General features: G+C 42.1%; 1 protein-coding gene across 1 annotated transcript in view; it reads left to right on the forward strand.

Annotated features, from left to right (window-relative positions):
• Positions 1-23,316, forward strand: part of PTH1R (parathyroid hormone 1 receptor) — a 197,624-nt gene that overhangs the window by 152,802 nt on the left and 21,506 nt on the right. Inside the window, exons 5-8 of the mRNA XM_040431510.1 lie at positions 4,785-4,879; positions 8,202-8,388; positions 9,468-9,621; positions 18,976-19,036. Of these exons, the coding sequence (XP_040287444.1) occupies positions 4,785-4,879; positions 8,202-8,388; positions 9,468-9,621; positions 18,976-19,036 (497 nt within the window). The remainder of the gene's footprint in view (positions 1-4,784; positions 4,880-8,201; positions 8,389-9,467; positions 9,622-18,975; positions 19,037-23,316) is intronic.

The following is a 23,316-nucleotide window of genomic DNA, read 5'->3' on the forward strand; positions in this document are numbered from 1 at the left end:
CCCATGCATAGCTGTGTTGATGGTGGTAATAGTGGCAGCCAAAGCCATGTATTGGTAGTGGGGGCAGCAGCAGTCGGGGCAAATACCGAGCAGGGATAGGGAAGGGGGGCCAAGAAGCTGACCATGATATATCACAGTCTGATAAAAGTGGCAGGAAGGGTGAGGACTCTGATGATACTTGTGTGTTGACCTGGGAGCCGGATCAGGGTGCTGAAGAGGAGAAGGAGAAATCTGAGGAGAAGGGTGTTGGCCACTGCGTCAATACTGAGTGGAGGCAATATATACGGCCAGAACCTCCCAAAGAACTGCCAGTGCCAGATCTGCTTCTCTTGTGGTCAGCTCAGAATCTGGTGATGCTGCTATCGTGGGCGCCGGCTCAAAACGTGCCAGACTGAGGCCAAGCTCGGATTCCTCTAGCTCTGTGCAAGCAACTCCCATTTGGCGCTTTTTCTCCACAAGACTGGCACAGAAAACCACAGCCAGGTGCAAGATCTGCAGGGTTGAAATAAGCTGTGGCCGTTCAAACACAATCATAGGCACCAGGGCTCTGTTGCAGCACATGAGGTGGTATCACAGGATCCTTTAGGAAAATACAACTGGCCAGCATTCCCAATCAGCAGGAGTCTGTGCTCCTTCTCCTGGTCCTCTTTGTGGCAACCGTCTTGCATTTCCAAGCAGTACAGTCCCCTTGTTATCATCATCAGCTTCTTCTTCTCCTGCTAAGACTCCACCATCTCCTCCACTCTATTGTGAGACATTAATAACAGAATGTGTGGTCATGAGAAAACTAGTATCAACCTGTAATCCGACGGTGAGCAAGCTTAATTCCCACCTGGCCAAGTTGCTGGCAGTGCAGTTGCTGCCATACCACTTAGTTGTGGTAAATGTGGCACACTTCCAAGTCTTTGCCCATATTTAATTCTTTCCGTAGGACATTCTTATCCATTTTTTTTTTTTTAAATGTTCAAAATTGTCTTGTTCTCTAAATGTCTGTGGCCTGTCTCCGGCACATACCCTGTTCCTTGACCCCATGGATTTCTGGGCAGGCAGACTGGAACAGTGGCCCAGACTGGCACAGCATGTTCTTTGTTCTTTCTTGCCCAGCCTCCAGTTTGATCTTTAAGAGGGTTTTCAGTGCCGAGTGGGGCACGGTGACACCTAATTGGACCAAGTTGTCCTCTGCCAGTGTCCAAAACATCACTTCTGTCAAAATGAACCAAGCCTGGATCCGGTGGATTTCCCACTTCTCCAGCTGAGGCCGATGAATAGATCTGCCCTCGCTGATGGTGCTCCATAATGCACCTGTCTTACTGCCTACCTACCTTCATGTTCTGTACTATATGGCTGTTGCTGCCGTCTGCCTGCCTACCATCATGTTTCATACCGTATGGGTTCTGCCGCAATCATTTCAAAGTTGCTAATGAAAAGGTATACAGTATGTGACAAAATTGCATCCACCCTCACATTTCTGTAAATCTTTGATTCTATCTTTTCCTGGGACAACACTGAAGATCTGACACTTTGATACAATGTAAAGTAGTCAGTATACGGCTTGTATAACAGTGTAAATTGGGCGTGCCCTCAAAATAACTCAACACACAGCCATTAATGTCTAAACCACTGGTAACAAAAGTGAGGACACCCCTAAATGAAAGTGGCCAAATTGTGCCAAAGTGTCAGTATTTTGTGTGGCCCCCATTATTTTCCTGCACTGCCTCAACTCTCTTGGGCATGGAGGTCACTGGAGCTTCACCGGTTGTCACTGGAATCCTCTTCCATTCTCCATGACGACATCACGGGGCTGGTGGATGTTAGAGACCTTGCGCTCCTCTACCTTCCGTTTGAGGAGGCCCCACAGATGCTCAATTGGGTTTAGGTATGGAGACATGCTTGGCCAGTCCAGCACCTTTACCCTCAGTTTCTTTACAAGGCAGTGGTCGTCTTGGAGATGTTTGGGGTCGTTATCATGTTGGAATACTGCCCTGCAGCCCAGTTTCCAGAGGGAGGGGATCATACTCTGCTTCAGTATGTCACGGGGCATGTTGGCATTCATGGTTCCCTCAATGGACTGTAGCTCCCCACAGCCGGCAGCACTCACGCAGCCCCAAACCATGACACCCCCACCACCATGCTTGACTGTAGGCAGGAGGTCTTTGTCCTCCTCACCTGGTTGTCGCCACACACGCCTGACACCATCTGAACCAAATAAGTTTATCTTGGTCTCATCACCAAATTTACCACACCTGCTCCCCATTCACACCTGAGACCTTGTAACACTAACGAGTCACATGACACCGGGGAGGGAAAATGGCTAATTGGGCACAATTGAGGGGTATCCTCACTTTTGTTGCCAGCAGTTTAGACACTAATGGTGGTGTGTTGAGTTATTTTGAGGGCACGCCCAATTTACACTGTTATACAAGCCGTATACTGACTACTGTACATTGTATCAAAGTGGCAGATCTTCAGTGTTGTCCCATGAAAAGTGAGGGGTGTACTTAGTGAGATACTGTAAGTAAGTCTGGATCCTGGGATATCTCATTGTGTCATATACTAATTTTCACACCAATTGGACAATATTTTATTCATGCAGAATCGATTCATACACAAATCAATTTTTTTACAAAATTTGATGAATTGGACGTGAAACTTATCTGTAGTGCAGATGTTCGGTGTCTCCTTCACCAGTATTACTTTATTTCAGTTTTCTTGTCCTCTGTCTCATCATTAGACTTGGCTAAAGCCGAGGGAAAATCCATATATCCATACTGTATATAGAGAGTCTGTGCATCTGCACAGATAAGGAATCCTGGGGCAGGAACATTTGTGTCTCTTCTCTTCTTCTACTCCGCGTCATTCACATGCCCACCAGGGACAAGTCCTGATGTAAAACTCTCTTCGGTCAAGGTCACCCTGTCCTGGGACTAATGAACTTCCTGCTTCCAGGACTGCCCGGCATCTGTCACCAGGAGATCCGCAAGATTTTCTCAGGCAGATGGAATTTTATTATTTAAAAAGACATGAAGCTCAGATCTGTGCTGGAGATGGACCAAGGAAGCTTCACTTTATAATGGCCAAGGTCGGCCTTCGGGACATGAGACCTGTGCCGCCACATGGGTTACATTATATGTTCACTGTGTGACTGTGTTAGGCTAGTTTCACACTAGCGTTAGTGAGATCCGCCAGGAAAACTGCTGGAAACGACATGATTGCCGCCCGGCTACTATAGTGGGGACTGGCAGAGATGTGGCCACAACCCGGCCCGACGCGGCAATCATGCAGTTTTCAGCGATGCCGAATCCAGAGAGACACAACAGCTTATGTATCCTGTGTGAGCACGGCATGGTTATATTATATGAGCTCTGTATGGCTGTACTGTATGTGCACCGTATGGTTGTATCATATGTGTACTGTATGACTGTACTGTATGTGCACCGTATGGTTATATCATATGTGTACTGTATGACCGTACTGTATGTGCACCGTATGGTTGTATCATATGTGTACTGTATGACCGTACTGTATGTGCACCGTATGGTTGTATCATATGTGTACTGTATGACCGTACTGTATGTGCACCGTATGGTCGTATCATATGTGTACTGTATGACTGTATTTAATGTGCACTGTATGGTTATATTATACTGTATGAGCACTGTATGGGTATATTATACGTGTACTGTATGACCGTACTGTATGGGTGTATTACATGAGCACTGTATGGGTGTATTATATGAGCACTGTATGGGTGTATTATATGAGCACTGTATGGGTGTATTATATGAGCACTGTATGGGTGTATTATATGAGCACTGTATGGGTGTATTATATGAGCACTGTATGGGTGTATTATATGAGCACTGTATGGGTGTATTACATGAGCACTGTATGGGTGTATTACATGAGCACTGTATGGGTGTATTATATGAGCACTGTATGGGTGTATTATATGAGCACTGTATGGGTGTATTATATGAGCACTGTATGGGTGTATTATATGAGCACTGTATGGGTGTATTATATGAGCACTGTATGGGTGTATTATATGAGCACTGTATTGCTGTATGTTTTTGGACACTCTAAAGTAAATCATAGGGGAGGGCATTGATGGTAGCACATTGTGCACCTTTAAACTTGTCCTGCTACAGGTCACCAGAAAAATAAACCAGGAATGTATGAAAGCAGAGAATACAAAGTGTCCCACACCAATCCCTGTGCTTTATGCTCACCTCTATAGAGATTTTCCTCTAGGAACACTAGTGGAGAAGACCCTCTGACTGGCAGAGCTCTTCTAATGTCCCACCCTAAGCTCTGGTCAAGACAATGACCCCTTTAAATCACACATGTATATAGAAAATGATCTATTGAGTTCTATCTTTACAGAAAGTGGAAGCCTAGTGTATTTGATGAGAAGGGACATGTGGGGTGAAGACCATCTTCCTCAAATATTATAACATTTTATTGTTACCTTATTGAAGTCATCATGACTATTATTAATGGGCATCATGTCAGTGTGGACCCCCGTCTCCCTTACGACTCATGTCCTACACTGGACCGTCTGGACTTTGGGTCTTTAGACTTCCTTATGTCAATGATCCCTGTGGAAGTCTCCGTTTTGCTTCCAGTGGTTGACCTTGGTTTGGTCAAGGGTGTTCATGTTTGGTTTCCTTATGGAGGGGTGTCCATCATGGTTCCATTTCTTCTTCGGATGGGCCTCTCTGCTATGTGCTTGTCTCTTGTCCCCTCCATGCCTATTTTCCTGACAGCCTCCACATTCATTTCAGGAAGTGTTTGACCGTCTCAACCTGATCTATACTGTCGGGTATTCAATCTCTCTGGGATCCTTGACTGTTGCTGTCCTCATTTTAGGATACTTCAGGTAAGTGCACGATTCCATTTCCTGACGGTTTTTGCTGTTGATTTCTTCCACTTGTCTTGATGAAATATTTTAATTCATTCTTGAAATGATTAACGATATCCATAGGAAATACTTGAGGATGAAATGTCAGAATACTCCACTCTATCCTTGACCTTCAGCTGTTCTCATGTTGGACCACACTGCTTCATGTCAGTGAAATGTTGCAGATGGACAGAATCTAGAAGGGGGCGTTCTCTGTAGTAGATACATTTGTCTAAATGTTTACATTGTATCACCAATGTATCAACATTGTATCAGCAGTGTAATGCCTAGAGGGAACCCGTCAGTAGATTCATGGAGAGCACGAAATCCTGACAGGTTCCCTTATTATAATGAACTACATCTTAATCTGAAACTCTGCGGCTTCTCAGAGAAAAGTTTGCCAAAGTTTTCTGTTTTTTACAGTAGAATTCTGATGCCCCGTAGTGTTAGAGCTGGACGGGGGAAGAAGCATGCGATGAGCAGCTCCCCTCCAGCTTCTCCCCACCTGTATGGCACAATTTGATTGACAGGTCTGGTACAACCTAATGACTTACAGATGTAGCAAACGTTAATTTGAAACTTTTAAGGTGTGAAATACAACATTACCTTGCTTTGAATGTGTCAATTTGAAGTTTTCTGCAACAATGAATTTAAAGTATCCAGTTAACATTTGCTACATCTGTACCAACCATAAGCAAAAACACCAGATGTCTCACAAACAGTGACTGTCTATGAGACATCTAGAAGGTTCCCTCTACAGCCCTGAGAGCAGAGAGCTGCCTCTTTTCTGTACATGTTGTCAATTTGACATCTCCAATAGATTTCATTGGCACCTTACACCGATACATAGTTATTGGGTGGAAAAATAAATAAAAAATCCATCCAGTTCAACCAGTTGATTCAAAAGAAGGCAAAAGGCAACCATGAATAGCTGAGGCACAATTTACCACAAGGTGGAAGATGCTGAACGGTATGGAACATTATTATTATTATTATTTATTATTATTATTATTTATTATTAAAGCGCCATTCCTTCCATAGTGCTGTACATATGATAAGCGGTGCACATACATAACACAGACAATTGCACTAATCATAAACAAGACTGGTTACAAACTGATACAGAAGGAGAGAGGGCCCTGCCCGCGAGGGCTTACAATCTACATGGTATGGGAGAAGGACACAGTAGGTGCGGGTGAAGCTGGTCATGGCGGTATAGAGGCAGCAGGGTCACTGGTTGTAGGCTTGTCTGAAGAGGTGGGTTTTCAGGTTCCTCCTGATGGTCTCCACTGTAGGTGAGAGTCTGATATGTTGGGGCAGCGAGTTCCAGAGTATGGGGGATGCACGGGAGAAATCCTGGAGGCGATTGTGGGAAGAGATGATAAGAGGAGAGGAGAGAAGGAGGTCTTGTGAGGATCGGAGATTGCGTGTGGGGGTGTATCGGGAAAGTAGCTCAGAGATGTAGGGAGGGGACAGGTTATGGACGGCCTTGAATGTATTTGTTAGTACTTTGAAGTGAATTCTCTGGGCAATGGGGAGCAAGTGAAGGGATTGGCAGAGGGGAGAGGCAGAGGAGTAATAGGGTGAGAGGTGGATTAGTCGGGCAGCAGAGTTGAGGATAGATTGGAGGGGTGCGAGAGTGCTAGATGGAAGGCCACAGAGGAGAGTGTTGCAGTAGTCTAGGCGGGAGATGATGAGGGCATGTACGAGCATTTTCGCAGATTCAAAGTTAAGGAAAGCACGGATGCGGGAGATGTTTTTGAGTTGGAGGCGGCAGGTGGTGGAAAGGGCTTGGATGTGCGGTCTGAAGGAGAGGGCAGAATCCAAGGTCACTCCAAGGCAGCGGGCTTGGTTGACCGGGGAGAGTGTGCAGCCAATGATTGTGATAGATAGGTCTGTTGGGGGGGTTGAGCAAGATGGGGGAAAGATGATGAATTCTGTTTTAGAAAGCGAGAGGCGAAGCAGGATGATATAGAAGATAGACATTGTGGGATTCGTGATAGTAAGGTGGTCATGTCTGGACAAGAGAGGTAGATTTGTGTGTCATCAGCATAAGAGTGATACTGAAAGCCATGGCCAGGCCAAAAGTGTAGATAGAGAAGAGCAGGGGTCCTAGGACAGAGCCTTGCAGGACACCAACAGAGAGGGAATGAGACGAGGAGGTTGTGCGGGAGTGGGAGACGCTAAACGTCTGGTCTGTGAGGTATGATGTGATCCAGGAGAGGGCCAGGTCAGTGATGCCAAGAGATGAGAGAGTTTGCAACAGAAGGGAGTGGTCAACAGTGTCGAAGGCAGAGGACAGGTCAAGGAGAAGGAGGACAGAGTATTTTTTCTTGGTTTTGGCTGTTAGTAGGTCATTGGTGACTTTGGTGACGGCAGTCTCAGTTGAGTGGTGGGGTCGGAAGCCAGATTGTAGGCGGTCAAAGAGGGAGCAGGAGGAGAGGTGAGAGGACAGTTCAGAATGGACATGTTGTTCAAGTAGCTTTGAGGCATACGGAAGAAGTGATATGGAGCGATAACTGGATAAAGAAGATGGGTCAAGTGAAGGCTTTTTGAAGATGGGTGTAATGATGGCGTGTTTAAAAGCAGAGGGGAAGACACCAGAGGTTAGTGATAGGTTGAAGAGATGAGTTAGGGCTGGGATGAACACTGTGGTGAGGTTAGGGATGAGGTGGGACAAGCTATGTGTCTCCTATAAATACAGAGAAAGTTCTAAGAAGTCCAACCCCAGTCTTATCTATGACCGATCTTCATCCAATGATTTGGTGTCCAATAGGTGCCCAAAAGGTTCTGATCCTCTCATAATGCTGGACACTGTCTTGAGATAAGAAGGACCATATGAGCAATTTCAGATGTGAAATTCCTAAAAAGATGGAGAATTCCATCATAGACATGTGCGGTAACATCCACCTTGACCTTTTCACAGTTTTCATGGTTTCCAGTAATCACAATGATGTTGCCTCTGGTTAAAATGAACTGTATTGACATTACAATGGTGAATGTTAATAGAGATGGCGGCTTTAATCTACCGAGGCCAGAACACCAATGAATGGCTCATCAGATGATGGATGGTCTCACGCTGAGATTTACCTTTCATTTTGCTTCATTGCACATTTACATGAGCAGCTAATACGGAGCCCCCTGGAGGGACGGAATTTAATTGGCCACTTAGAACAACCCGCGTTAAACTGTGGGGGCAGCAGGATTGTGTAATGGCCGAGACCCATCTGCATGCAAGAGAAATGAAACTGTTCAGATCTACAGAGTCTTCTTCATATATTTGTTTTGTCCCCCCCTCCAGGCGCCTGCACTGCACTAGGAATTACATCCACATGCACCTCTTTGTGTCCTTCATGCTGCGAGCCGTCAGTATCTTCGTGAAAGACGCAGTTCTGTATTCCGGAATTCCTTTTGAAGAAATGGAACGTTTCTCAGAAACGGACTTGAAGTCGATGACGGAGGCTCCTCCAGCTGACAAGTCCCAGTTTGTGAGTGACGGACAGTAGCTCCAAAAAAAAAAAAAAATATTTTTTTTTTAAAGGTTTTCGTTATGTAACTTTTTTTTTTCTTGGATTAAAAAAAAATCTGTTTTTGCAGAGTTTCTTTTCTATTGAGCACCATATTGTGCCATGTAAATTTCCCAAGGAGGGATGTAACTATAGACAATGTGTCCGTACCCTAAATAGCAGCAAGGTCAAATTAATTAGCCATAAATAGCCAGAATAGTTAATTGAGTAGGGGTTGAAGTATGTAACCCTGGTGGTCTTGGGAAGTGAAGAGGTTAATGTCAGTATCTCTAGTACGCAAGGGCAAAGAAGGGGTTGCAGTCAAGATCCTTAAGAGACTGTGGAGAAGGGGATTATTATCAGCATCCCTTGTGGTCTAGTAAAAAAAACATCTTTGGTGGTCTAGGGCAGTGAAGGGGCTAATTTCATTATCCCAAGTATTCAAGAAAAGGGATTAATGTCAAGATCCATGGGGGTCAGTAATAAAGGGGGTACTATCTGTGCCCCCCATAGGTTAGTGCAGAAAAGGTAAATAAAACCATCCCTGGTGGTCTAGAGCAGCAAAAGGGTTAATATCACCAACCTTATTACTCAAGGGCAGAAAGGGGTTACTGCCAGAACATAGGGCTATTATCAGCATCTGTCATAGTCTAGTGCTGGTAAGGGGATAAGAAACCATCCTTGGTGGTCTACACATGGTTAGTATTTACATCCATGGTGGCTTAGGGTACTGAAGAGATTCATGACACCTTCCATGGTGGTATAAGGCATGGAGGCGGTAATGCATCAGCCCGTTTACACTCGAAAGTTCAAAAAAAAATTGTTTTATAAGAATTGCTTTATAAGAAAAACTATTATAGGTTAAATTTTATTTGTTTCTACTTTGTGTGTTTTAATCATTATATGTATCCATTCTGAATTGCCTTTTAAGATTGTTTTTAAGAAACATTGTGAATCTTTCTCTACTGAAAAATTAACATAAACTGCAAAAGTCATATAAATGGAAATTAAATATTGTGAAGTCATAACATTTTAATTTCTATCTGTTTGTTCCTCTTTAGGTCGGGTGTAAAGTAACTGTCACTTTTTTCCTCTACTTTTTGGCCACCAACTACTACTGGATCCTCGTTGAGGGACTTTATCTCCATTGTCTCATATTTATGGCTTTTTTCTCTGATAAAAAATATCTTTGGGGGTTCACACTATTTGGATGGGGTGAGTGTTCAATGTGTAATACTGAAAGAGAAACAGAAATGATTAGAAAAGTATTTTAATTAAATGGTTTCCCAGAATGCACGAGGACGCAGCATAGACCTCTTAGTCTCTATATCTCAGGAAGACATTTCTCCCCCAAGCTGAATAACGTAGTGTATAAGCAAACAAGGACTACAAGTATCAGCACACTGCTCCATGCACAAAGACACATGCAAACACTGGAAACATAAATGAATGTAATCTGCATCACTGCTCTACTTACTGTATGGAAATTAGAAGCTCAATCCTTCCACGGCTTTTAATCAGAATTTGAAATAGCTGGATTCTTCATTGCCCTGAAATCTGTTAGTGCAGGACTCGTCTGTCATTGTAGGACCCGTCTGTTAGTGCAGGTCCCGTCTGTTAGTGCAGGACTCGTCTGTTAGTGCAGGACTCGTCTGTTAGTGCAGGACCCGTCTGTCATTGTAGGACCCGTCTGTTAGTGCAGGTCCCGTCTGTTAGTGCAGGACTCGTCTGTTAGTGCAGGACTCGTCTGTTAGTGCAGGACCCGTCTGTTAATGCAGGACCTGTCTGTTAGTGCAGGTCCCGTCTGTCATTGTAGGACCCGTCTGTTAGTGCAGGTCCCGTCTGTTAGTGCAGGTCCTATCTGTTAAAAGGCCCTTTGTCGCTGGTAGATGGGCCAGACAAAATAAAAAAATATATACAGTATATGCACAAAGATCTTGTAATTTCCATACAGTAAGTAGAGCACTAATGCAGTTTACATTTATTCACGTTTCCAGTGTTTGCATGTGTCTATGGTACTAAAGCAGTGTGCTGCTACTTGTAGTCCTTCTTTGCTTTTACATTGCAGCTATGACAACGTGCACCATAACTCTTTTTTTTTTATTGTTTAGTGGTTCTGGTCTAACTTTGATTTTTGTAATGTAGTTTGTACTTTACTAAAGCCCAAATATTCTTCACTACAGAAGTTGACGCTGTACATAACAATTCAGCCAATAACTCAAAATATATGAAAACATTAAACTGTGTTCTATATACAAGAATATAAACTGCGCCTATGTATAAGAATATAACTACTATAATACTGCCCTCTATGTACAAGAATATAACTACTATAATACTGCTCCTATGTACAGGAATATAACTACTATAATACTGCTCCTATGTACAAGAATATAACTACTATAATACTGCCTCCTATGTACAAGAATATAACTACTATAATACTGCTCCTATGTACAAGAATATAACTACTATAATACTGCCTCCTATGTACAAGAATATAACTACTATAATACTGCTCCTATATACAAGAATATAACTACTATAATACTGCCTCCTATGTACAAGAATATAACTACTATAATACTGCCCCCTATGTACAAGAATATAACTACTATAATACTGCTCCTGTGTACAAGAATATAACTACTATAATACTGCTCCTGTGTACAAGAATATAACTACTATAATACTGCTCCTATGTACAAGAATATAACCACTATAATACTGCTCCTATGTACAAGAATATAACTACTATAATACTGCTCCTATGTACAGGAATATAGCTACTATAATACTGCTCCTATGTACAAGAATATAACTACTATAATACTGCCCCTATGTACAAGAATATAACTACTATAATACTGCTCCTATGTACAAGAATATAACTACTATAATACTGCTCCTATGTACAAGAATATAACTACTATAATACTGCTCCTATGTACAGGAATATAACTACTATAATACTGCTCCTATGTACAGGAATATAACTACTATAATACTGCTCCTATGTACAAGAATATAACCACTATAATACTGCTCCTATGTACAAGAATATAACTACTATAATACTGCTCCTATGTACAGGAATATAACTACTATAATACTGCTCCTATGTACAAGAATATAACTACTATAATACTGCCCCTATGTACAAGAATATAACTACTATAATACTGCTCCTATGTACAAGAATATAACTACTATAATACTGCTCCTATGTACAAGAATATAACTACTATAATACTGCTCCTATGTACAGGAATATAACTACTATAATACTGCTCCTATGTACAAGAATATAACTACTATAATACTACTCCTATGTACAAGAATATAACTACTATAATACTGCTCCTATGTACAGGAATATAACTACTATAATACTGCTCCTATGTACAAGAATATAACTACTATAATACTGCTCCTATATATCAGAATATAACTACTATAATACTGCTCCTGTGTACAAGAATATAACTACTATAATACTGCTCCTATGTACAGGAATATAACTACTATAATACTGCTCCTATGTACATGAATATAACTACTATAATACTGCCTCCTATGTACAAGAATATAACTACTATAATACTGCTCCTATGTACAAGAATATAACTACTATAATACTGCCCCCTATATACAACAATATAACTACTATAATACTGCCTCCTATGTATAAGAATATAACTACTATAATACTGCTCCTATGTACAAGAATATAACTACTATAATACTGCTCCTATGTACAAGAATATAACTACTATAATTCTGCTCCTATGTATAAGAATATAACTACTATAATACTGCCTCCTATGTACATGAATATAACTACTATAATACTGCTCCTATATACAAGAATATAACTACTATAATACTGCTCCTATGTACAAGAATATAACTACTATAATACTGCTCCTATGTATAAGAATATAACTACTATAATACTGCTCCTATGTACAGGAATATAACTACTATAATACTGCTCCTATGTACAAGAATATAACTGCTATAATACTGCCCCTATGTACATGAATATAACTACTATAATACTGCTCCTGTGTACAAGAATATAACTACTATAATACTGCCTAATATGTACAAGAATATAACTACTATAATACTGCTCCTATGTACAAGAATATAACTACTATAATACTGCTCCTATGTACAAGAATATAACTACTATAATACTGCTCCTATGTACAAGAATATAACTGCTATAATACTGCCCCTATGTACAGGAATATAACTATTATAATACTGCTCCTATGTACAAGAATATAACTACTATAATACTGCCCCCTATATACAAGAATATAACTACTATAATACTGCCTCCTATGTATAAGAATATAACTACTATAATACTGCTCCTATGTACAAGAATATAACTACTATAATACTGCCTCCTATGTATAAGAATATAACTACTATAATACTGCCTCCTATGTACATGAATATAACTACTATAATACTGTTCCTATATACAAGAATATAACTACTATAATACTGCTCCTATGTACAAGAATATAACTACTATAATACTGCTCCTTATGTACAGGAATATAACTACTATAATACTGCCTCCTCTGGGTAGTACTATGATAGAAATTACTCAGTATACAGGATTGCCCATCGTGTTCCTTTGTGGTCACTCTTAGGTTTGTCGGTCAGGTTGGACCTGGCTCTTTAGCACCTGCATTGTACACACTGTGTGTGGGTCTTCAGCTTGCACAGCGCATACAATGTGGATGTTAAATGTGCCGCTATCTGCAGTTCTGGCGTCTGTTTGATGACGAGATGATGGATTCTTTATGTCTTGTGTATCTGGTTTGGTTGGTTTATGTTCATCTCACAGTTTGCTGTCATCCTTCCTGTGGTTTTGTTCATGGTGTAGAAAGCATCAGCCAGACTGATCTGTCGCCGCCTATAATGTTACCCCTACGCTGAGAAGTCTAAAGTCAAAACGTATGAGGCTCCACCCACCATCCTACTAAACCACACCCACAGAATGGAGCCTTTCATTAATACTTCTCCATTTCTTATTGATGATTTTGGTTACATGGAGATTTTCCTACAAAGGATTCATTTTTCTTCCCTATTACAGCTCTGCTTCTCCACCTTGTCAAGTGAAGTTACCCCTTAAAGGGGTTCTGCAGTTTGTTTAAACTGATGATTTATCCTCTGGATAGATCATCAGCATCTGATCGGCGGGGGTCCGACACCCGGGACCTCTGCCGTTCAGCTGTTTGAGAAGGCAGCGGCGCTCCAACAGCGCCGCGGTCTTCTCACTGTTTACCGCTGGCCCAGTGACGTCACGACTAGTATCAACTAGCGTGGGCGGGGCTAAGCTCTGTTCACTTGAATGGAGCTTAGCCCCGCCCAGGCCAGTTGATACTAGTTGTGACATCACTGGGCCAGTGGTAAACAGTGAGAAGGCTGCGGTGCTCCTGGAGAGCCGCTAAGTTCTCAAACAGCTAATCAGCGGGGATCTTGGGTGTCGGACCCCCGCCGATCAGATGCTGATGATCTATCCAGAGGATAGATCATCAGTTTAAACAAACTGCAGAACCCCTTTAAAATAACACTCCATCAAAAATGTATAGAAACATCCCTGGTGCCATTCTCATGATTGCTCCTGCCACAATTCATGCATTGTGGTCTCCCAGAAAATGGCACAAAATGTCTGCCACAGTTTCACACTTAGATTTGTAACTCTGTAACTCTGAGACCCCCCTCCTCACTTTAATGACTCTGCTGAAATTTCTATCCAATCATGAGATGACGGTGCTGACCTCTCCCACTAATAATAATAAGATGACTCTACTCTAATGTGAGATGACTCTTCTGACCCTGCCCTCTAATGATAATGAGATGACTTTGCGGACCTCCCCCTCCAATATTTATGCGATTAATCTGCTGACGTTTCTAACTAATAATCATGAGATGACTCTGCTGACCTCTCCCTCTAATGATCATGAGATGATTCTGCTGACCTCTCACTGTAATAATTGTGAGACAACTCTGCTGACCTATCCAACTAATGGTCATAAGATGACTCTGTTTACTTATCCCTCTAAAGATAATGAGATTACTCTACTGACCTTATGCTCCAATGATCATGAGGTGACTGCTGACCTCTCCCTCTAATAATTATGAGGCAGCTCAACAGATTTCTCCCACAAATGATCATAAGATGACTCTGCTTATCCTGCCCTCTAATGATCATGAGATGACTCTGCTGACCTCACACTCTAATGATAGTTAGACGACTATTGATCTCACTTTTTAATGATCATGACAAAACTTTGCTGACCTCTCCCTCTAATGATAATGAGATGACTCTGCTGACCTTTCGCTCTAATAATTATGAGACAACTCTGCTGACCTATCCCACTAATGGTCATAAGATGACTCTGTTTACTTATCCCTCTAAAGATCATGAGGTGACTCTGCTGACCTCTCCCTCTAATAATTATGAGGCAACTCTACAGACTGTTCCACTAATGATCATAAGATGACTCTGCTGATCCTGCCCTCTACTGATCTTGAGATAACATTGCTGACCTCTCCCTCTAACTATCATGAGATGACTCTTCTGACCTCCTCTAATGATCATGAGATAACTCAGCTGATCCCATCCTCTAATAATAATGATACTGATTAGATTCTGACCCTGCCCTCTGGGAATTCTACTATCTAATTATGTTGAGATAACTCTGCTGAACCCACTCTCTAGTGATCATGGAGATGAGCGAATCGAATCCCACGAAGTGGAATTCGATCCGAATTTTAGGATAAATTCGATTCGCCTAAAAGCCGAATTTCCTTGTGCTTCATGTTAGCGAATCGATTTAACCTGAAATAGTGTAAAAATAAATAAATCATATTTGCCTCCTCCATTTGCTCGCGACGGGCCGCCAGCCGCCATCTTAATTGAAGATCTCGCCCGAAATCCTGTCCGTGGTGACGTATGAGGGGTACAATGACGGGGGCGGTGCTATTGCAGCTCCCTGTCATTGCACCCACTACTTAAATAAAAATGCTCTTCATGACAAAGTAATTTGTGATGAAGCAAATTATTTTTTTAAATTCGGCGAGTCGGCCAAATCGAACTTTTCATAAATTTGCTCATCTCTTATCATGATATGACTCTGCTGATCTCTCCCAATAATGATGATTAGGTGATTCTTCTGACTTCTTCCTCTAATAATCATGAGATGACTCTGATGACGTTTCCCATTAATGACAAATGAAAACTCTGATTACCTTTCCCTCTAATGATCATGAGATGAATCTGCTGACCTCACCCTCTAATTATAATGACTTAACTCTGCTGATCTCTCCCTCTAATGTTAATGATATGACTCTGCTGACCCCACCCTCTAATTATCATGAGATAACTCTGCTAACCTGCCCCTCAAATGATCATGAGATTATTCTGTTGACCTCTATGCCTAATAATCAAGAGATGACTCATCTGATCTTATCCTCTAATGATCATGAGATGGCTCTGCTGACCTCTCCTGTTAATGATCGTAAGATGACTATGCTGATTTCACCCTCTAAGGATAATGATATAACTTTGTTGAACCCAACCTCTAATGATCATGAGATGACTCTTTTGACCTGCTCCTCTAATGATCATGAGATGACTCTGATTCAGTCCTCTAATAATAATGATAAGATTCTGCTGACCCTGTCCTCTGGGAATTCTGCTATCTAATTATGTTGAAATGATTCTACTGAACTCAACCTCTAATGACTCTGCTGACCTTATTCTCTAATGTTACTGATATGACTTTGTTGACCCCACCCTCTAATGATTATGAGATGATTCTGTTGACCCTACCCTCTAATGATCATGCCATAACTCTGCTGATCTGTTCCTCTAATGATAATGAGATGACTGTGCTAATCTCCTCCTCAAATGATGATGAGATGACTCTGCTGATCCAGCCCTCTAATGACAATGAGATAACTCTGCTGACCTCTCCTTCTAATGATCATGAGATGACTCTGCTGATCTCACCCTCTAATAATCGTGAGATTACAGATGACCTCTTCCTCTTATGATCATCGAATGACTCTGCTGACCTCTCCCTCTAATGATCATGAGATGACTCTGTTGATACTGCCTTCTAATGATAATGAGATAAGGCTGCTTACTTCTCCTTCTAATGATCATGAGATGACTATGCTGATCTCACCATCCAATCATAATTATTTAACTCTGCTGACCCCACCATCTAATGATCATGAGATGACTCTGCTGATCCCCTTCCTTTAATAGTAATGATAATGATATGATTGTGCTGACCTTGCCCTCTGGGAATTCTGCTATATAACTGTGTTGAGATGATTCTGCTGAACCCACTCTCTAATGATCATGAGATGACTTTGCTGACCTCTCCCTCTAATTATCATGAGATAACTCTGCTGATCTCATCTTCTAATGATCATGAGATGACTCCAATGATCCCCCGCTCTAATGATCTTGAGATGAGTTTGCTAGCCTCTCACTCTAATTATCATGAGATGACTCTACTTATCTTATCCTCAAATTATCATGAGATGACTCTGATGACCTCTCCTTCTAATGATCATGAGATGACTCTGCTGATCTCATCTTCTAATGATCATGAGATGACTCCGATGACCCCACGCTCCAATGATCTTGAGATGAGTTTGCTAACCTCTCCCTCTAATGATCATGAGATGACTCTACTTATCTTATCCTCAAATGATCATGAGATGACTCTGCTGACCTCTCCCTCGCTGTGTAATACATGAATAACGACTGCACATCTAAATATCTAAATAAGCTGCAGGGAGATGAAGTGCTTTTCCGACTTACATACACTCAATAACATTGAAATGCCAACAGTAGGAGCAAGAAGCCATAAGGTTATAAAATCTAGAAAGCAGCTGGTATCGCTAAGAACTGAAGATGATGACATTTTTGGCAACTAGCAATTTTCAGCACCTAGCTCCAATGTACATTTTCTTAGCTACATGAAACCCTCAGAAATCTAATCCTGTCATGTGGGGTGATTGCAATGCCTCCTTTTCATCGATATGGCAGTTATCACTACTTGTCACAGACTGAGAAGATAGAATCATCGACCTGAGAGAGCTTGATTTATCACTAAGGAGGATCACTACGCACCTAGGCCAAGATGTCAGCACCGTTTAACATTTTGTGTCCTGTCCATTCCTAGAGCTGGCCACCTCAACAAACCATGTAATCCGCGAGAAGGGCTTTTGAAAAGAAGGTGACCAAAAAGCCAATGGTCACTCTGGCTGAGCCTCAGAGATCCTGTTTGCAGGTGAAAGAAACTTCCAGAAGGTTAGACAATAACCCTAAGCACACAGCCAAGGCAACACAGGACCGGCTGAGGGACAACTCAGTGAATGTCCTTGAGTGGCCCAGCAGGAGCCCTGAACCCAATGGAACATCTCTGAAGAGAACTGAAAATGGCTGTCCACGGACGGCCCCCATCCAACCTGAAAGAGCTGGAGTGGATCTGCAGAGAAGAACGGCCGAAAAATTCCCAAATCGGGTGTAAACCTTGTGGCATCATCTCCAAGAAGACTGGAGGCTGGAATCACTGCCAAAGGGGCTGAAGACTTATGTCCCGAGTAAAGGTGCTAAAAACTTATGTCCTGAGTAAAGGGACTGAAGACTTATGTCCTAAGTAAAGGGGCTGAATACTTATGTCCCGAGTAAAGGGGCTGAAGACTTATGTCGCTATTAAAGGGGCTGAATACTTATGACAATGCAAGATTATAGATTTTCCTTGTCAGTAAATTAATAAAGATTTCTCAACTTTTGTTCTCACTTTCTCATTATGGGGACTGAGGGCAGAATGATGGGGGAACTGATAGCACAAGGAGCGAGAGAACAAAATGTGAGGAAAGTGAAGGGTGTGAGGACTTTCTGAATGCACTGTATCTCCTACACAAGGTATCACATCATCACCCCCATCATCCCTGCCCTAGAAGCTCACACCTCAGTCTCTGTGTCTCAGATACACAAGGTATCACTCCCAGCAGTAATACACTCTGCAGGATGGGTTGACAACCAGAATTCTTCCTACTGGACAACTTATCCAAAAATCCCAGACGGACAACAAATTTTTACAGACAAATTAGAAAACAATAATGAGAAATTCTGAGTAATCCATGTCTGTGAACTCCTCATCACCGGCAGTTCCTGTGAATTACCACCAAAATAACCTAGTCAAGTATCAAAAGCCTCAAAAAAGTCACAGACACAGGAAAAAAGTTGTCTATTTTTAGGGACTGGCCAAAAATTTCTGGACTGTTGGTGACCCAGACTGCAGGAGACACAAGCACATTACACACAGACACATGATGGGATGAGAGGAGATCGGGTCGGCCCATCTCATGCCTTCAGTATCTGATATAATACCGCCCTGATACTGTAAAACGGATACTATAGACCTAACGAGCTTCATGTGGACACCTGCTGTCAGTTTTCTTTATGTCTCCACTGATTGCCGCTTATCTTCTCACGATGTCTCTTCTTTCCAGGTGTCCCCGCTGTATTTGTTACTATATGGGCACAAGAAAGAGCCACACTGGCCGACACAGGGTGAGGAGAGGAACCGAACCTCAGCATGGAATGTCTTCTACTGTGTGCAGAGTATTGTCACATGTACAATACAACATACGTGTATGAATAGCATGTGCAAGTGGAATGTATGTACACAGTGACTCCACCAGCAGAATAGTGAGTGCAGCTCTGGAGTATAATACAGGATGTAACTCAGGATCAGTACAGGATAAGTAATGTATGTACACAGTGACTGCACCAGCAGAATAGTGAGTGCAGCTCTGGAGTATAATACAGGATGTAACTCAGGATCAGTACAGGATAAGTAATGTATGTACACAGTGACTGCACCAGCAGAATAGTGAGTGCAGCTCTGGAGTATAATACAAGATGTAACTGAGGATCAGTACAGGATAAGTAATGTATGTACACAGTGACTCCACCATCAGAATAGTGAGTGCAGCTCTGGAGTATAATACAGGATGTGACTCAGTATCAGTACAGGATCAGTAATGTATGTACACAGTGACTGCACCAGCAGAATAGTGAGTGCAGCTCTGGAGTATAATACAGGATGTAACTCAGGATCAGTACAGGATAGGTAATGTATGTACACAGTCACTGCACCAGCAGAATAGTGAGTGCAGCTCTGGAGTATAATACAGGATGAAACTCAGGATCAGTACAGGATAAGTAATGTATGTGCACAGTGACTGCACCAGCAGAATAGTGAGTGCAGCTCTGGAGTATAATACAGGATGTAACTGAGGATCAGTACAGGATAAGTAATGTAATGTATGTACAAAGTGACTGCACCAGCAGAATAGTGAGTGCAGCTCTGGAGTATAATACAGGATGTAACTCAGGATCAGTACGGGATAAGTAATGTATGTACACAGTGACTGCACCAGCAGAACAGTGAGTGCAGCTCTGGAGTACAATACAGGGTGTAACTCAGGATCAGTACAGGATAAGTAATGTATGTACACAGTGACTGCACCAGCAGAACAGTGAGTGCAGCTCTGGAGTACAATACAGGGTGTAACTCAGGATCAGTACACGATAAGTAATGTATGTACACAGTGACTGCACCAGCAGAATAGTGAGTGCAGCTCTGGAGTATAATACAGGATGTAACTCAGGATCAGTACAGGATAAGTAATGTATGTACACAGTGACTGCACCAGCAGAATAGTGAGTGCAGCTCTGGAGTATAATACAAGATGTAACTGAGGATCAGTACAGGATAAGTAATGTATGTACACAGTGACTCCACCATCAGAATAGTGAGTGCAGCTCTGGAGTATAATACAGGATGTGACTCAGTATCAGTACAGGATAGGTAATGTATGTACACAGTCACTGCACCAGCAGAATAGTGAGTGCAGCTCTGGAGTATAATACAGGATGAAACTCAGGATCAGTACAGGATAAGTAATGTATGTGCACAGTGACTGCACCAGCAGAATAGTGAGTGCAGCTCTGGAGTATAATACAGGATGTAACTCAGGATCAGTACGGGATAAGTAATGTATGTACACAGTGACTGCACCAGCAGAACAGTGAGTGCAGCTCTGGAGTACAATACAGGGTGTAACTCAGGATCAGTACAGGATAAGTAATGTATGTACACAGTGACTGCACCAGCAGAACAGTGAGTGCAGCTCTGGAGTACAATACAGGGTGTAACTCAGGATCAGTACACGATAAGTAATGTATGTACACATTGACTGCACCAGCAGAATAGTGAGTGCAGCTCTGGAGTATAATACAGAATGTAACTCAGGATCAGTACAGGATAAGTAATGTATGTACACAGTGACTGCACCAGCAGAATAGTGAGTGCAGCTCTGGAGTATAATACAGGATATAACTCAGGATCAGTACAGGATAAGTAATGTATGTACACAGTGACTGCACCAACAGAATAGTGAGTGCAGCTCTGGAGTATAATACAGGATGTAACTCAGGATCAGTACAGGATAAGTAATGTATGTACACAGTGACTGCACCAGCAGAATAGTGAGTGCAGCTCTGGAGTATAATACAGGATGTAATTCAGGATCAGTACAGGATAAGTAATGTAATGTATGTACACAGTGACTGCACCAGCAGAATAGTGAGTGCAGCTCTAGAGTATAATACAGGATATAACTCAGGATCAGTACAGGATAAGTAATGTATGTACACAGTGACTGCACCAGCAGAATAGTGAGTGCAGCTCTGGAGTATAATACAGGATGTAACTCAGGATCAGTACAGGATAGGTAATGTATGTACACAGTGACTGCACCAGCAGAATAGTGAGTGCAGCTCTGGAGTATAATACAGGATGTAACTCAGGATCAGTACAGGATAAGTAATGTAATGTATGTACACAGTGACTGCACCAGCAGAATAGTGAGTGCAGCTCTGGAGTATAATACAGGATATAACTCAGGATCAGTACAGGATAAGTAATGTAATGTATGTACAAAGTGACTGCACCAGCAGAATAGTGAGTGCAGCTCTGGAGTATAATACAGGATGTAACTCAGGATCAGTACGGGATAAGTAATGTATGTACACAGTGACTGCACCAGCAGAACAGTGAGTGCAGCTCTGGAGTACAATACAGGGTGTAACTCAGGATCAGTACAGGATAAGTAATGTATGTACACAGTGACTGCACCAGCAGAACAGTGAGTGCAGCTCTGGAGTACAATACAGGGTGTAACTCAGGATCAGTACACGATAAGTAATGTATGTACACAGTGACTGCACCAGCAGAATAGTGAGTGCAGCTCTGGAGTATAATACAGGATGTAACTCAGGATCAGTACAGGATAAGTAATGTATGTACACAGTGACTGCACCAGCAGAATAGTGAGTGCAGCTCTGGAGTATAATACAAGATGTAACTGAGGATCAGTACAGGATAAGTAATGTATGTACACAGTGACTCCACCATCAGAATAGTGAGTGCAGCTCTGGAGTATAATACAGGATGTGACTCAGTATCAGTACAGGATAGGTAATGTATGTACACAGTCACTGCACCAGCAGAATAGTGAGTGCAGCTCTGGAGTATAATACAGGATGAAACTCAGGATCAGTACAGGATAAGTAATGTATGTGCACAGTGACTGCACCAGCAGAATAGTGAGTGCAGCTCTGGAGTATAATACAGGATGTAACTGAGGATCAGTACAGGATAAGTAATGTAATGTATGTACAAAGTGACTGCACCAGCAGAATAGTGAGTGCAGCTCTGGAGTATAATACAGGATGTAACTCAGGATCAGTACGGGATAAGTAATGTATGTACACAGTGACTGCACCAGCAGAACAGTGAGTGCAGCTCTGGAGTACAATACAGGGTGTAACTCAGGATCAGTACACGATAAGTAATGTATGTACACAGTGACTGCACCAGCAGAACAGTGAGTGCAGCTCTGGAGTACAATACAGGGTGTAACTCAGGATCAGTACACGATAAGTAATGTATGTACACAGTGACTGCACCAGCAGAATAGTGAGTGCAGCTCTGGAGTATAATACAGGATGTAACTCAGGATCAGTACAGGATAAGTAATGTATGTACACAGTGACTGCACCAGCAGAATAGTGAGTGCAGCTCTGGAGTATAATACAAGATGTAACTGAGGATCAGTACAGGATAAGTAATGTATGTACACAGTGACTCCACCATCAGAATAGTGAGTGCAGCTCTGGAGTATAATACAGGATGTGACTCAGTATCAGTACAGGATAGGTAATGTATGTACACAGTCACTGCACCAGCAGAATAGTGAGTGCAGCTCTGGAGTATAATACAGGATGAAACTCAGGATCAGTACAGGATAAGTAATGTATGTGCACAGTGACTGCACCAGCAGAATAGTGAGTGCAACTCTGGAGTATAATACAGGATGTAACTGAGGATCAGTACAGGATAAGTAATGTAATGTATGTACAAAGTGACTGCACCAGCAGAATAGTGAGTGCAGCTCTGGAGTATAATACAGGATGTAACTCAGGATCAGTACGGGATAAGTAATGTATGTACACAGTGACTGCACCAGCAGAACAGTGAGTGCAGCTCTGGAGTACAATACAGGGTGTAACTCAGGATCAGTACAGGATAAGTAATGTATGTACACAGTGACTGCACCAGCAGAACAGTGAGTGCAGCTCTGGAGTACAATACAGGGTGTAACTCAGGATCAGTACACGATAAGTAATGTATGTACACATTGACTGCACCAGCAGAATAGTGAGTGCAGCTCTGGAGTATAATACAGGATGTAACTCAGGATCAGTACAGGATAAGTAATGTA

The sequence above is a fragment of the Bufo bufo genome, chromosome 5 (genome assembly GCF_905171765.1).
Source record: "Bufo bufo chromosome 5, aBufBuf1.1, whole genome shotgun sequence".
In the NCBI taxonomy this organism is placed as follows: domain Eukaryota; kingdom Metazoa; phylum Chordata; class Amphibia; order Anura; family Bufonidae; genus Bufo; species Bufo bufo.